This window comes from Chrysemys picta, chromosome 14 (genome assembly GCF_011386835.1).
Source record: "Chrysemys picta bellii isolate R12L10 chromosome 14, ASM1138683v2, whole genome shotgun sequence".
Taxonomy (NCBI): domain Eukaryota; kingdom Metazoa; phylum Chordata; order Testudines; family Emydidae; genus Chrysemys; species Chrysemys picta.
Genome location: NC_088804.1, coordinates 32,504,915 through 32,522,566, shown reverse-complemented (window position 1 = coordinate 32,522,566; position 17,652 = coordinate 32,504,915). Strand labels below are relative to the sequence as shown.

The window sequence follows — 17,652 nt, the reverse complement described above, 5'->3', positions numbered from 1 at the left end:
AGAGAAAGCACAAACAAGTTCAAAAGAAAGTGGTCTCTTTCATTCTCTTTATTTTCAAAGCCAAGAAGTTAGATGCAAACTGAGCCAAAATGTCCAAAGTCAGTACTTGGGTACCTTGAATGGTAAAAACAGCTCCTACAGTCTCAGATGTTCACAAGACTCATATCTATATCTGATACACCAAATGAAATTGAAGTGATCTGGTGAGCAAGATCTCTGCTTCCACTGAGGTGGGGTCAAGTTTAAGTTTTTACTTTCAGAAATACTGATTATTAGCTGCTGGATCCACATAGCTTGACACTTTCAACCAAGACAGAGTAACAGTGTAGCGGAGCTTAGAAAAGAGAAAACATTTACGCAGTCAGCCAATCTCCAGGTTTTAGAAAAGCTCAATACCACCACATGTAAAAGTTTCACCCTAATTTTACTATGTATGTTATAAATGTAGTCAGCCTCTGATCTTATTTAAATGCAAGATATCTGCTGTCTTCAATAGTAACTTCTGAGCTATGCATTTGTTTGCATATTTAAGTCAACCTGGATCCTTTTTAGATGTCTCTTAAATCTACAATGTTGGCTGGAACATTGCTTTATGTCTGAGTGGCACTGACAGAATGCCAAAAGTATTCTAAGCTCAAAAGACAAATTGAATAGTTCAGCTGTTACTAGTTCTAATTCATGGAAGGTATTTCTATACGTGCCAAAGGGATTAATAGATTTTTACAGATTTATAAAGAAAATATATTCAAATTCTGAAGTACAATATGCAGTGACAACAATTGTATCTGGCACAAAAATCTTCTATGGAACTTCTAAGCATACTGGCATAATGTGAATGCTGATTATTCATTTAAATCATATCCACATAGTTTTTGGGGTGGATTAGATGTCAGGCATTAACTATGTAACAATTTACTAAAGAGCTTTAATTTTATATATATTATGTATAAAACCATATGATTCCTTTGTGGTTAAAATGAGTGAACACAATCTAACAAATTTCCAGTATAGGAAAATTCAAAGAGGAGTAATATTCTGCAGCAAGTTTTTAGCATACTCTGAAATCTTAACGGCACCCACAAGATCTCAGCATCCTTCTGCTTGCAGCTTGAAAAAATAGTTCATTCACAGACTGCTAGGGTGCAGGTAAGGAGAGCAACCGAAAGTCTGGTCCTCTCTACTTGGGTGTGGATGAGGAAAAAGGAGACTAAACTTTTCAAGTGCAGAAACATAATTTTTAACCGCTGTTCTGTTACAATAGGAACAATTAAACAGTCAGCAACTGCCAAATCTTACCACAGACATAGCTTATTTTAAAAATAGAAAAATAACTGCAGGGAGAATCTATGCATGAAAAGTGCTGTGTAAGTGTAAAGTGTTACTTTCAGCTTCAATACTACTAAATGGTAATGGCTGGCAAGTGCTGCCTTTTTAAAATGGTGATGAATGTATATACAATTGAAATACCTTCTAAAAATGTTATTTCCCCAAATTAATCAGATCTTTCAGCAACATAATTTTATTATTTTCTTCCTTAACTAAAATTGGTTTGATTTTTCCACTGTCTGGATCAAGATGGCTTTAGTTTGAGCCAGAAGGCATGGTAGGAGATGCACCTCAAATTTCAACTGCAATACTGCGATTGTCCACTCGTGAGCCCAGAACCATCAAACACAGTTACAAATGAACTAGATGCAAATGCTATGATGCATGCCTGTACATCAGGGCAGCAAATGTGTTTATAAAGGGTGATAATGCAAACCCCAATCCCTCATATCGTGTGTGCTGGATAAAGCATTTAAGAGAAGACTTGGTCACTATTTTGCAGTTCTAAAGCCTAATCACCTCCTGATACAGAAAACTGGATGGTCTGGCCCTTTCAACTGGACAAAAATGCAGCTGATGCCAAATCAATGGTTTTTAGCTCAATGGTTTTTAGGACAATCATAAAGAGGCAAATTCTTTGAGGTTTCCACAACAGAGACATCCAATAAATCATCTGGGTTTATAACTATTGAAAGGGAGAAGGTTGGATATGGATAAAAGGGGTGTGTCTTATACAACTTCAGTAGTAAGGTCCACTACAGCTAGGACTGAAATACATTTTTGATTAATTAATGGAGATATCCTCTCTCCTAGAACTGGAAGGGGCCTTGAAAGGTTATTGAGTCCAGCCCCCTGCCTTCACTAGCAGGACCAAGTACTGATTTTGCCCCAGATCCCTAAGTGGCCCCTTCAAAGATTGAACTCACAACCCTGGGTTTAGCAGGCCAATGCTCAAACCACTGAGCTATCCCTCCCCCCGTTCTTCTGACCTCATCCAACTGCTAACACTTTTACTTAGAGAATCATTTCAACGGGAAAGGTTAAAGTGCAGCCATGGTGGTGGAGAGGATGGATGGGTCAGCAAATCAGGATTATAAAACCACATGCCACAATCCATGCTAAAATTCAGAGATGCGACCAAGCTGTGACTGAAATTGGACTCTGAAATTAACCAACAACAGTATAATGTTCCTGAGCTGTTTTTTTGTGAAGAATTTGCTTCTGTGGAATATTTAGCCACAACCCATGTTCAGGTGGAGTCATTTTTCTAAGCATTTTTTTAATTCTTACAGTCCTCTCTACCTATGGACGCTTGTCCATCACCCATGTGACCAGGCCAAAGTAAGGCAATATGGGACCCTAGGCATACTGCAACCAGGACCCTTCCTCTTCTCCATGGGTAAATTCCCCATTTGGAGTGACTGTGTCAGACGGCTCCCCTTCTTTCCCACTACTGGCACCTGGTGGTCCCTCTACCCTCAGCAGGAGGAAGGATTGCATTAACCCCATACACCCCACCAAGGATTTACCCCATCAGCTGAGGGGTATCTGCCTCTCCCTGACTCTTCCAGACTGCTCTCAGGTAGCTCTCCTTTATGCAGTTCAGGTGCTTTTTCTAAAGGCCAGTTGGAAGTCAGCTGATGAGTCACAGGTGCACTGAACCTGGCTCCCCCTTAAAGGCACCAGTCACCCTGTGACAATGCAATTGTTTTCATTCTTCAAGTTGCTATCAGAAATACTCAGACTCTCATATTCTAAAGGAGACAAATATCTTCCTCCCTCCCTCTCTTTATTTATTTATTTATTTTTAAAGATGCTTGATCAATGACCAGGATTTGCTAACTAGAAATTGTCTGACTGGCTTCTGAAACCCCCTGCAAGGATGCTTCATGCTTTGATGCTTTGGGTATTTCTAGTTCAGAAAAGCCTTTATACTGGAATGGATCAGTTTTAGATCTCTTACCCAGGGAAAGGGCTTTGGATCACGTGACCCCTTTAAGGTTCTTCCCTGGTTTACTGTTAGACAAGGAAAAACCTGCACCTCATCTAGAATAATGGGGGGACCTTGAGCATACTCAGTGCATCTCCTGATATCCTTCCCTCCAGCCTTTTATCTGATGTAATTCCCTAGAGTCAGAATCAGCACCTGGGAGGTCAGAGGGCTTGAGCATCCAAGCCCACACTCTGTTTTATTCAGTTCCAGTCAACAGGGGAGCAGCCCCTGAAGATGTTAGCTGACGAAGAGCCCGGGTGCTTCCCACTGAGGCAATAATGGATGGAGGAGATTATTGTGAGAGCTTGAGAGACCCGTCTTCAGCTCCAGAAGTCTAAGAGGTTAAACAGAGCATAACACCAGTGGCTTCTTTAGCAAAATGCATTGCAATAAAAATTACATTTTTAAAGGATCAAATAGTTCCTTATTGCTCCGTAGCCTGGTGACGACAGGCAAGGGAGATGAGAGAAAGATTGTTTTTCCACTCACAGGGTTATTATCAGAAAAGGGATTGTAAAAATTGCATCTTGGGATTGCCATTTGTATCCCAGAATTGCTTACATATCAAATTAGGTTTGTTTACCCTTTCTCCTTAATTACAGCACTGCAGCACTACTTGATATCTGAAAATCTGTGCTCTTTTTGCTCCACATATCACCACCACTTAGACCCAGGAATCAGAACTCAGCTGATAATTTTGTCATTGATGTAGGAAGCAGAAGACACTTTCGTGTTTCTCTTGTGCTGCTATTTTATGGTACGGTGCCAGGGTTCGAGAAACAGGCATTTGGTGATTGTAAAAAGCTGTCGATTTGGCACAGCATATATCTCCTGACGCACAAGCACAGCTATTCTGGCTGACACACTGCAATGGGGCGGGGGAGAGTTCTAGCAGCCAAGGCTCCACCCCTTCCCACCTACACGTAGGGGGAGAGGGTACAGGAGCGCTAGAGAAGTTGCTCGCTGTGCTCTGGATGCCTCTTACTCTCCTGAGAAAGTGTGAAGAATGCACCACAATCTATCCATACGATTGTAAGATCCTGAATTCTCTTTGTACAGCACCAAGTACAAGGGGACTGATCCAATTGGGCCCTGGACACTACTGTAATAATAATAATAAACTACAGATAAAAACAGTTATTAGTGCACAGATATGTTTTGCAAGACACACACAGCAGGCAACATAGTAACAAGACACTACTGCTACATAATCGCTTTTCTGAGCATACCTAGATACAGTTTAAATCACAGAAATCAGAAATAGAAAGATATAGTAGGCCTTCTAGCCCATTCCCCTACCAGTGCAGATGATTGTAAGGAGGTACCTGCTCCTCTGTATCAGATAAAAGATCTAATCCTCACAGCTGTGTGCGGCATCTGGCTTCCATCCACCATCACAATTTAAACAAAAATATTGTTCAAAGCTCATTTTGGTGAAACCCCCACAAGTCTTATGACAGACACAAACTTTAAGCTTTTCTGGAATACTTGAGATCACACACACACACACACACACACACACACACACAGAGAGAGAGAGAGAGAGAGAGAGAGTGCGTGCGTGCAAGGGTTCAGGATGTAACGCAAAGCTGTGGCTAAAAACATTGACCTATAGTATACTACCACTAAGAAAGTACTAGTGACACTTTCCAAACTGCAATGAAAAAGGAGTAAAAAAATAAGAAATCTTTCCATAACAGAAAGACAAAATAAAGCCAAAGGAGATAAGCTGCTACCTCTAATATACTGCACAAAAACAAAATGGACATGATTTGCATTCAGAAATTGATTCTACATTGTCTCGTGCTTTAGATGGCAATGGGAGAGACTTTTGCAGATTTTAAGTCCTCCAGGAAAATTTGAATTGAGCATGCTTCCCCTTTCTGGTTTAAAGATATATGTATACTCAATGGTTCAGACTGGGTGACAATGACATGGAACTGCAGCACTCAAATCAAGTTAAGAATTGCACAGGCAAAAAAGTTATGATCCTTAACTTGCCTTCTATACTTTTTTCTTTGGTAAAGCATATAACATGTTAAGAACCAAGAAGCAGTAAAATCAGAATGCTTCTTTCTTCTAACAGTATGAGAATGGTCAGTACTAAAATATGGCAATGTTTCTACCGTTCGTCATTATGTTTTACACATAAGAAAGTTTTAATATGATATGATAAGAATAGTTACACAGGATTTCTGGCAGTAAAGTAACTGGTACTGAAATTCAGTTTTGACAGTTCTCTGAATCTGAAAGACCTGTAAGTACTCCAATGTCATCTGTCTATCCATGTGAGATTTAGCTTTGGCAGTATCTCAAAAGAAAAAAAAAAAACCCGTTCTTTCTACACAATATTTTTGCCATTACAATATTTATCTAAAGTGTGTACTCTCTTGGGAAGTATAGTAGGAGGTTTATGTTACAGAAATATTTGTAGGGGGGGAAAATCACTACTAGGTTTGAATAGTCATAACAATCAGAGTGGGCCAAAATTTGGGTTAAAGCACAATGGGTGGAATTTATCCTCAACAGCTGGTACTTAATGATTCAAAATCATACCTTAAAGTTTGTGATTAATTGATCTGTTCAATCTAAATCAAATCATTTGGAATCTTGCCTGATTATTTCAATATAAGTTGTCCAATTGTTAAGTGAACATGTCATCTTACTTAATTTCAATTTTTAAAGCCAACCACTTCACAGATAGGTCTGGAAAATAAAGCCCCCTAGCCTGTAGGACTATTTTTTTAAACACTTTAAAAAAAGAAACAGAGAGAGAGCTGAGAGAGTGCTCATCCCTGACCTCAGGCTGTCTTCCAAACCACTGGAAACCTGACAAAAGTTGCCTAAGCTGTTTTGGATATATTTTAGATTTGGCCGTATTCAACAGTCACAGACGTATCAATGCCCCATTAACGTTGGAATTATACACTGAATTGTCAGAGATCTGTAATTAATTTTCACTCTGTGCAAGAATAAATACTCTTTAACTGATGTAAAAATATGCACATTGGAAAAAGACCATTCAGTTCCTGTGAAAAAGCTGAATTCACCTATTGTAGTTTCTAAGTCAATCCAACTGTGATGAATTCTACCAATTGTGCTCAGCTGATAAAGACATTAAAATAACAAGAAGTTATGATATACAATCCTCTGTCTGACTACTTACACATTCTTGGATTTGAATGCTTCAGCAAAGTGCTGCACACTGTGAAGAGAAGCGAGGTCTAAGGTCATAGCTTCTACCTTGGCTTTATGCTGCAACGAGAGAAAATTAAAAAAAAAAAGTAAAGAAAAAGATAAATAACAGCAAGTTTAGTTCACGGTATCATGTTACAGTAAATGTGTTATGGAACATGTCTGAATTCCCTTGTTTAACATTAGAAGCCCACAGTGAATATAAATCATGAAAATGAATGGATGAGTGTAGCATTCAATGCCAAGTGCAGTATTCTAAGTTTGCGGTTCTGCTAAACGCATACACTGTATGGTACACAACTTTATATAGCCCAATAAACTGACAGCAGACTGTTTTAAGGTTAACATGATCTCTTCTTTCTCCCATCTAGCTGAAATTTGTGAAGATGCAAATCATGAAATAAAAATAAAAAGTAAACAAATAATTGTTTAAAAAGAGATGCATACATTTAATATACCATTATAGGAAAAACACACATTACATATCGCACAAAATACTTTAAAACATTCATACTTTAATTCAACCTTGCATAAAATAGTCCTAAAGCAGTCTATAACATCCACAGCAGCTGATATAAAAGATATTACAGAAAGGAGCAAGGACAGAATTTTATACAAGGTTAATAGGTCACTGCATCTTTAGAGAAAATTGCTCATACTTAAGGCTGTGAATTTGTTACGGAAGTCACGGATTCCGTGACCTTCTGTGACCTCTGTGATGTCTGCAGCGGCCGGTGTGCCCAGCTCAGGGGCAGCTCAGGCAGCACACTGGCCATTGCTGGGGCAGTCTTGGGCCACCGCACCTTCTCCCCAAACAGCCGGGTTTGGGTGTGAGAGGGGGCAGGGAGTTGGGCCACGGGGCGGGATGAGGCGGGCTCTGGGCGGCGCTTACCTGCGGTGACATCCCCTTCGGTCAGCTGCTAGGTGACGGCGTGACCAGGCAGCTCTGCATGCTGCCTCCACCCAGAGCGCTGGCTTCACAGCTCCTATTGGCCGGGAACTGCGGCCAATGGGAGCTGCGGCGGTGGTGCCTGCAGGCGGAGGCAGTGCGCAGAGCTGCCTGGCCACGCTTCCGCCTAGCAGCTAACCGAGGGGAATGTTGCTGCTTCCAGGGAGCTCCCCAAGGTACACCCCACCCAGAGCCTGCCTCACCCAATGCCGTGCCCCAACCTCCTGCCCCCTCCCACACCCAAACTCAGCTCCTGCTTGGGGGGAAGGGGGAGGGAGGCAGCACAGAGCCAGGTAGGGAGCCTTTCAGCCCCGCCAACATGCCCCCCCCAGCACCGTTCCCAGGTCGCGCACTGCTGCCCCGCTCCCCAAGCAGCTGGGCCACCCTCACCCAGAACCTGTCGGGCCCCTGGGCAGCCACCACCCAAGTTTTAATCACTCATATTTTTAGTAAAATTCATGGACAGGTCAAGGGCCCTGAATTTTTGTTTACTGCCCTTGACCTGTCCATAACTTTTACTAAAAATATCCATGACTAAAACATAGCCTTATTCATACTCCTAAAGTCAGCTTTTCAAACAGTGGAGGCAGTGGCAACATCACAAAAGGCTAGCCTGAACTTGCAAGCCTTACATATAGAATGGATCTCAATAAGGTTCTCAACACTATGTTCAATTTAAGGGCCTTTGTCTACAGTTCTGTTGAACTGTTTTGACTCCAAACCTCAGAACAAATGAGCTAGAACAGCTACCCAGTGGTCTAGAGTCTTTGTAGTCTATTTTCACGGTAAACCTTGAAGGCTTATGGGCACCCCATTGCCCAGACACAAGTTGATTGCAAGTCCTTCCAGCCACACAGTCCTGTCCTATGAAAGAAGTCCTTTTCATCAGGTGAGGGTGCATTGTACCCCCAAAATGCAGCAATGTTCCATCCCCTGGAAAGAAACTGTTGTGCCTTTAGTCTGAACCCCAAGCCCTATCTTAGAGTCTGGAATAATAGGCCATCTGTGCCCTTCTCACTTCCAGTGATCACAGCGGTCTCTCAGCTCCTGATTCCACCCCCCAAATGATTATCTAACCAGGTTTGAACATGCTTTCAAAGAACTGTGACACTTTTCCATGTCTTCCTCATTTGGTTGCCTGGATCAGTAAGAAAGAAATTTGTGTGACATTTCATTTAATCCCCAACCAGTCTCCTACAAATCAGTACAATTGTAATGTGCAGGTTGGACATTAGCATGAGTTGAAGAAAGCGGTGGAGGGAGGAGGGGTGGATGGAAGAAGAAGCCTCAAACATGGCAATACAGTGTAGTAAACTGAAGTATTAGAGGTTGGATTTTACGATAGTGTAAATCCTGCAGGTGGCCCTGCTGAGCGATGGGCTTTACTGTGATCAAGAAATAATAAAGTGGGCATATTTGGAGAAACAAAGCATAGGTGGCGTGGAGGGACCTGTCAGCGCTGGGAGAAGCAGATTTGGCTGCTTCCAACGTCTTCATAATCCCACCTCAATGATGCTTCTCTCTTTTCCTCTTTCTTCTACTTTGTTGACATCCAACGTGCCCATTGCAATTATATGGCAGGTGGGGATTAACTGAAATGTCACTCAGACGCCTTTCTTTCTACTCCAGCTGATCTTAAATTGACAGTGAAATAAATACAACTAAAATTTCAGCAGATTCAATTCCCATCAGGAAACATGAAGTCATAGTGCTTTGAAAGGGCTAAAAAAAACTTTCTCCAAAACAGTCTTGCCAGCCCCACAAGATGCACATCACTAATTTTGCCTCACAGGAAAATACTTTCTTTTGTTCAAAGTTCAGAGAGGCCAGCAAGACAATCCTGGCTTGCCCGGTGCAGTATTCCTCAACTGCAGCTCCTCTTCAGCTTTGCAGTGTTAAACTGTTTACTTAATAGTGGGTTTTTTTTAAATTGTTATTATATAGCTAAAACATTCTGCAGTCTTTTCCAAGGGGAAAAGAACAAGAATGCTACAAACACAAGGACAATAAGGGGTCAAAAACATCAAGTAGTTCAACAGACTAAACCACAAGCTGTTAGTTACTATGCTCTTGGGGACAGTGATTCAAGTCCACACACTATTACTCAGGTAATGCTTTCGCTCTTGGTGTCAAGTTTCAAGTTTCTGCCACTGACTACAAGAATGAAGAGGAAGTGCCTCCAATATTGTGAGTCCAAAGGAAAAACATGTGGTACCTTTCTACTTTCACAAGTAGAAATTCACTGGAGTAATTAGGCCAGATTTGTGGATGGATTTACTATAGGTGTAAAATGGGCAGTTTTAAAAGCATGAATATTAAAAAACATAAATGGCTAATTGTTATATTTAGATAGCAAATGCAAGCTACAAGTATGGATTTCTTGAACTTTGTCAGTTCATCCAATGAACTGAGACCACCATCTCTGTCAGTATAATCAACAGCCCTGTATTGCAAAAAGTTAAACTTATCTTGTCTTTGCTGCTTTTTTAAGTTTGTCAGACATGAGGTTAGAGAGAAAATCAATGAAAACATTTCTTGAGTAACCCTAACCCCAACCCAAAATGTCCTCCATGGAAAAAAACATGTTCAAGTGCATGTGAAAGGTGAAAATGACACAAAACAAAAAAATTCACTTACATTTTTCCAAGATGGCTACTGCTATTCCTGCTGTAATTCTGCAGTTGGCACAGAGGATCATAAGACACTGTGCATCAAATTAAATACACCCCAGGAGAGGGTAAACTACAGCAGCATCCCATTTAGGATAAGAGAGGCATTTTTAAAAAAGCACAAGACCCTTCCTTGTCTGGAGGTTTTAGTTGAAGGGGGAAAATGGATTACCAAAGGGACCGATAATGGAATAAGCCCAAACAATTTAGTATTACATTCCTGAGAGTCACTTACTCAATAGTGTTCACATTAAAATCTCAGCTCTCATCAATGTACTGTATAATCAAACCAAACTGTGATTAGAATAATATTCCTCTGACATCCTCCCTTTCCTTTGCCAATTTCTTCTGGCTTCTCCTCACCACTGCTGCCCTATGAAATAGGTTACTTGGTGTGATTGTGATACCAGAGGTCAGCCTTTTTTCAACATCCTCCTTTCATTTTTTTTCCTCACTTTGTTTGCATTCAATTATCCTGCATAAAGTGCCTTTGTTCATTTACAAAAACATTGTTTTTATTGATCTCAAAATATTTCCAATGTTATGTACCAGGAGAAATGGAAACAAACAACAACCAATGCACCCACACAAGATCAGAAAAGTACACTTGGATATAAACACACAGGCAAACAACTGATTATCACATGACTTGAAACTGTGTGGGTTTTCTTCAAGCAGTGATTGATAAAGAAATGAATCTTGTACCATTTTTGTGGACTTGGGCAAGCTGCTTCACTTTTCTATCTCAACTTCTCCCCTGTAAAATTTAGATATTACCACTTACCTTCCTCCCAGAGGTACTGTGAACATTGCTTACAGTTTGTATAGTAGCTTCAAGGTGTGAAGCACTAGACAAGTGCTGTATTGCAAGCCTTAAACGCATTTTTTCTTAATCATATACAATATAACATTGAAAAACTGTAAATAAGACTCTCACTTACATTACCAGGTCCTAATAATGTAATAATATCAGGAACAACCATTAATGTGCGTAGGCTTGTTATACAGTAGCTCAGCATTACCTGTGTCATCATGTTTTCTTGCTCTCTCTCTATATGCACATGTAGCATGCAAGTATAGCAGCATTTATACAGGCACTACAATAAAACATTTTTGCTAAAAGGTATCATTACTATAAATGTAACATACCATCAGAACTGATTGTTAATGGCATCGTGCAAATTCTGACCTAATGTTCATAATTTTATTATGCTGATGTCTCTCACCATTCCACTTTACATATTTTAGTACTGAATTATTCCTCATTTTATGTTGTAAAAATCTTAAATGGGACTTGTCACTTTCACAATTGCAAGAGACACTGGAGCTTCACGCTGACATCATAACATTAATTCACTAAAGCAGAGAAGAAAGCTGCAGAAAACATTTTTATTTAATTTGTCAATAAAAATATGACATTAATGTTCCCTACACTACTTAATTTTAAATTAAATATTAAAGAGGGACTGGATAGCAGATTGGATTTGGAATAGTTTATAGAGCTTTTCACCTGTAAATCACAAGTTCATTACACTCTGGTAGCTGTTCAATGGACTGTAGCAAATGATCTGGTGCCCTAAATACAGTTTCTGGTGGATAGATGTCCACTGATCACAGCACAAAAAACAAAACAACAACAACAAAAACCTTTCACAAATCAGACCTTTTGCATCCATCTCACTAAACAGGCCATAGACTGAACGGTCATGATGACTGACAACCCGTTCACCATAAAAACACAGCAGAGGTGTTTCTACTGTCTCTCTGCCGACTCTGATTAAAAGGATGTGATTTAGTGTCAACTGTGAGAGTTGGAGGGGACGATTTTTGACCATTAGGCAGTGCATTGAGACCGCTAGTTTATATTTCAGTTAGGCCACCAAACAGATAACTGATGCTAGCAACTTTTTGCCAGTAATATCTTGGACCATATTTAAGTCAACAGCCAAGAGAGGAAAGGCTCAATGGCCCATTAAAATTTTCTTAGCCAAATAGTTTTTCTAAAATACACAATGCAAAAACATTTTGAAAATATGCATAGAAATGCTTTCCCTTCTTCTATCCCATTAGTAAGGGAAAAAGATGCTTACCTTATGCTAGATGGTTTTATACATAAAACTTAAAAATATTTAAAAACCTAAGTTTGGCTGATTTGAAGAGAAATTGCACTGGATAACAGTTTATTTAGTTTTGTATGTAAGCTACTTGCCATGAAGAGTAGAACTATTAAAAATGCTCAGAATGTAATTGGAAATATTTTGCATTCGAGACAGAAAAATGCTTATCAGGCCGGAAACTAAAAAGAGTGAAGACACTCAGAAAGCTAGCAATTTCACTAGATGCAATGTATTCGGGTTACAGCTTAAAAACTGTTTAAAAATGAACACTACCTGGTACAGTAGTTTAGCAGTAAACATGATTGTGCATTTATGTCTTGGTATTGAAGGAGCCTTTTTTCATGGTGAATTTTTCATTCTAATGTAAGTGATGATTTACGTTAAATATAGGTAAAGCATGGTTACATTTTCCTGAAGGATTGCAAGGAAGTGAAGAGCAGTACAATAAGTTGAAGCATAAAAGCTTTCTCTGTCATAATATTTATTATAATGGCATATCAAATAGCTGAAATAAATAATGGATGACTAAAGGTAAATTCATATGATAAAGAATCCTTCAGCAGACACCATTACTTCTGACTGCTCTAGTTTTATACACAGTTGAAGCCTCTTAATAAACATGCTGTAGCCCCTATATCTCATGTAAGTACTGGAAAAATTGAAGATATACTTAAAAGGCAACATAGTGGTCATCAGCTGGTTTACTATATAATTATATTCTCAGTGGGTACTGTCTATATACTTTATACATTTAAAAGCCATATTTTCAAGGAAACTTAGTGAGCAGGACATCACTAAAAATATCAGACTTTTTGAGGAGATGACAAAAGAAAAATAGAATGTATTTCAGATTGATAAAGGCAAATCCAGATGGCAACCCCTCTCCTGCCTCAGGATATAGGTAGTTCTGAGCGGCCAACCCATATATCTGTGCGAACAAACAAAAACCCATCACATGCTATGCAGATGGACTGAGAAATAGACAATGTTTAAGAATAAAAGACTTGTAAGAGAAAACCGAAGAAAGGTCTGTAAAATTATTATCAAGTATTTATAGTAGATAAATCTATAAGACCCCAAATATAACCTCTATGTGACAAGGAAAGACTAAATAAATTCAAATTTCCATCTTGACAAAGCAGACAAAGCTATAAACATGTCTGACAATTTGACATGAGTTGTGACAGTCAACAGTGTCCAACAATAGCTACTACTGATGGAGGAATAAAACAAGTAAGAGGCTTTCGTTCTGGTTTAAGACTGTAAATATTGTTGCCCTAATGTACACAGCATATGGCACTTGGTGCAAAAGTATATTTATGTAATGCTGGCTTTATATTGTCATGCATGTACTTTGAGTGCTATGAAGTTACCTCTCATGTAGCTGAATGGGACAAATGAATCACACTGCCTTAAGCATACCCTAAGAAATATATCGGATGCTTAAAGAATAGGTCCTTGCACTACATTTTAGATAACATATTGATGTCCATTAGAAGCCATTGTCAATGGAATAATTTTATAGTCATTTTTCCTTTCTGCCTCAGCAATTTCTATAAAATACATTTCCTATTTGCACTTTAACTTTGTACATGAAAATAGTTCACATTATGTAAAATAATTTCATAAACATTTTGATTAATTATTTTGTTAACTCCTTAACACCTGCAAGGGAACATCAATTACATTTACTTGTTTTATCCCTTTTCTGATTATTTCTGATATATGAAGGCCTTGAAAGGGATTTCGGTTGTTTTGTAAAAGGGGAATGGTCTGTCCTCCCTCCCCTTTTATTTTTAACATTAGAAATTCTAGTCTTCCCTGTTTTTTCCTGAAAGAGTTGATGGATGAATGGAGAACTGATAGAATTATGACATCAGATATGCCATGCAACTAGGCGTGGCAGTGATTTCAATTCAGACTGTTTAATTTTTTCTTCTTTGTTTTTCTCCAAATCTATTTATGCCAAATCTGTAATTAAATGGTTAAGAGAGAAACTATCTTTGTTAATGATTCAAATATTACTGCCCCTTCGAATGAAGTCTTAGAAAGCTCATAATCCACATCTAAGACCTCCAACCAGGTTTCCAGCAAAACCATGAAATGCCAGGCTTGGCATTCTAGATATTTCCAAGTAATGAACAAGGAAATTTTTTGTTTAAAATATAAAAAGAGTTCAAGCTTCTTTATAGATCATAAGAAAAGCACACTGCTCTATATCCCTTTTCAGGTGACTTTTAAGAGCCATACCATAATATCATTATGAATGATTTTTATATCAAAATACATAAGACACTTTTTCCAATGCTGAATCCCAAAACTCAAGGGATTCACAGTACAGGAAGTAAAATCCTATTCCTCTAAGCGTAAAATATTAGGAAATGTTAAAATACTGGGGATGATGGTATTTTATTGTTACTTTAATTTATGTATCTATTTTGGGCAGGAGAGTCAGCACTTCCTGCATTCGTTTCCCCTGGTCCTGTCAAATGTGATTTCATGCTTGAAGAGAGCTTTCCTGAAACTTGATATTGGTGCAAACATACACACTTGTACGCACAGCTGGGGACCTTTCTGTCTGAGGTGATTAAACCCTAATTTTCCTCCCAAAGGGAGAGCCTCTGAAATGGAAACTGATTGCCAGGTTATCCACTCTTGATAAAGCTAAGGTTTGTGCTATATAGGGCATACAGACCTGAAGGCTATGATTAGCATAGCATTCTTTTAGAACTACTGGTCATCCTGGAATCTCTACCTTCTCATGTGGTCTGGATTTTTAGCTGGTATCTTTCACCTACCCCTTCTCAGGGATGTAATGAAGGTATGAGATGATTGACAGAACCCAGAGAATAAAGTACACCTTAGTTCTCAGAAGTACCGGGTTTACAATGGCACCAATGGTTCCAGGCCCACACTGGAAAGGGGCCCATTACAGACCCATCTAACCCATCCACGTGGCCGAGTTTAGCCCCTCGTCCAGGGAGGTCTAGCATCCAGGCCTTGCTGTGTGAGTGGCTCACCAGAGGCTCTCAGCTCACCTGTTGGGGGCTCGCCGCTCAACAGCCGGGCTCCACCATGCAGGCTGGGCAGGGCTGCTGGCTGCGGGGCTGGTGGGCAGAGTCAGGACAGGTGGGCCATGGGGCTGGTGAGCACAGCCAGGCCAGGCGGGCTCTTAGAGGGTCACATCCCAGGGGTCTGCCCCACTGCCCAGCATGGTTGCAAGCAGTCTCTGCTGCCCACTACCTATGGGACCCCGCCTGCCTCCCCAGGGCCGAGCCACCTGGGACCGGTGCAGAGGCTGGGCCGGTCTCGGCCAGTGGGGGGATGGGGTCAGTATGGGAGTCTCGGCTGGGCCCTGCCAAGCAAGTAGGTCCCGAGGGAGCCTGGCCTGGGCAGGCTTCACTCCTGCTCCTGCCTGGCTGATTGTGCTGATCCCAGCAAGCTAGAGCAATCCTCGCCCCAGGACTGGCCCCAGCTGCGCTGCCTACTCAGCCCAGTGGACACAGTCACCCTCAGAGGAGCTGGTGACTGCAGCCGGTGGGACAGGGTGCAGGGCAGGGGATCTCTGGGGAGTTTGGGGCGGGGGGCACTGGGCAGTGAGGGAGTCTGGGGGCGGTGGGAGAGATTTCTGTGTTTTGGGGCACTGGACACAGGGATGTGGGTGGGGGTGATGCTGGCCAATGAGGGGTGGGGGAAGTTGGTGTGTGTTGGGATGCTGAGCAGTGTGGGGGGGAGGAGTCTGTGGGGGTCCTATGCAGTTGTGGTGCTGGGGTTGGGGGGTGCTGCATGGGCCAGGGTGTGCAGGATGCTGTGCAGTTGTTACGGGGGGGTGTGGGGCAGGTGGGCGCTGGGCATAGGGGTTGGATGGGGAATGAGGGGTTTGAGGTGCAGGAGGGGTCCAAGGGGTTCAGAGTGTGGGAAGGGGCCCTGGGCTGAGGCAGGGGATTGAGGTGGGGGAGGGGGTATGGGCTCTGGGCTGGGGGTACGGGCTCCAGGGTGGGGCCAGAAATGAGGGGTTGAGGGTGCGGGAGGGCACTCTGGACTTGGAGTGCGGGAGGGAATGCTCTGGCTGAGGGGGTGGGTACTGTGGTGGGGCTGAGGATGAGGGATTTGGGGTGGAGGAGGGGGCTCCAGGATGGGGCCGAGGGGTTCAGAGTGCACGAGGGGGCTCAGGGCCAGGATAAGGGATTGGGGTGTGGGCTGTGGGAGGGAGTTTGTGTATGGGAGGGGACTCGGGACTGGGGCAGGGGTTTGGGGTGCGGGAGGGGGTCAGGGGTGCAGTCTCTGGGCAGCGCTTACCTCAGGCAGCTCACAGGAAGTGGCATCATGTCCCTAGGTGGCCAGGGGGATCTGTGTGCTGCCCCCGTCCTCAGGTGCCACCCCCGCAGCTCCCATTGGCCGCGGTTCCTGGCCAATGGGAACTGCAGAGCCAGTGCTTGGGGCAGGGGCAGCGCGCAGAGCTCCCGTGACCGCCCTTATACCTAGGAGCCAGAGGGACATGCCAGCTTCTTCCTGGGAGCCGCATGGAGCTGGGTAGAGAGCCTGCCAGCCCCATTCCAATTGTCAGAGGGGTAGCCGTGTTAGTCTGAATCGGTAAAAAGCAACAGAGGGTCCTGTGGCACCTTTGAGACTAACAGAAGTACTGGGAGCATAAGCTTTCGTGGGTAAGAACCTCACTTCTTCAGATGCACTTCTTCAGATGTCTTGCATCTGAAGAAGTGAGGTTCTTACCCATTCCAACTGGGCTTTTAACGGACTAATTAGCAGTGCTGACTGGAGTTGCAGGGGTCCCTTTTCAACCGGGTGTTCTGTTAGAAAACTGGACACCTGGTAACCCTATTGGCCGGGGTGCTGGCAGTGCAGGGATGGGCAGGCCACTGTCCATCTGGTGGCTGCCGGTTTGTAAACAGGGCCCGCGCACTGGGCTGGGCACTGACCCCTCCCAGCCCCCTGTACCATGCCCCATTGCCCCCATGGGGGCCCAGTAATATGTTTGGCACCAGGGCAATCAAAGGTTAATCCGGCCCTGGTTCTCAGTCTTTTTAACCTAACCTATACCTTATAGCAGACTGGGTCCATTCCACAAAACGGAAGCTCCTCAAACTGTGCCTCTGCTTTTTCCCCAGGCACTATGCTAGAGTCGATATCTGAAAAGGATAGTCTCAAATTGCTAGGTTAATTCCCTACATATGGGAGGGGAAATTCCAGAACTAGGTGACTGGTGACAGGTTAATCTATCAGAAGCTAATCAGAGTCTGAATGAAGACAGGGAAGATTGGGTTCTGCCTTTGATTTTAAAGTAAACAATAAAGAAGGAAACTGGTGAATTGTATGTATTCTATAGCCTATTGGTGCCTGAAAGAGCCTTGCAAAAAGTCTGGTATGAAGGATTTAATTCCTATC

The 17,652-nt window shown here is 42.1% G+C and overlaps 1 protein-coding gene across 8 annotated transcripts in view; it reads right to left on the bottom strand.

Annotated features, from left to right (window-relative positions):
• Positions 1-17,652, bottom strand: part of WWOX (WW domain containing oxidoreductase) — a 674,139-nt gene that overhangs the window by 493,553 nt on the left and 162,934 nt on the right. For all 8 annotated transcript variants that reach the window (XM_065567631.1, XM_065567632.1, XM_065567633.1 and 5 more), the window contains one exon: positions 6,486-6,574. In XM_065567631.1, the coding sequence (XP_065423703.1) occupies positions 6,486-6,574 (89 nt within the window). The remainder of the gene's footprint in view (positions 1-6,485; positions 6,575-17,652) is intronic.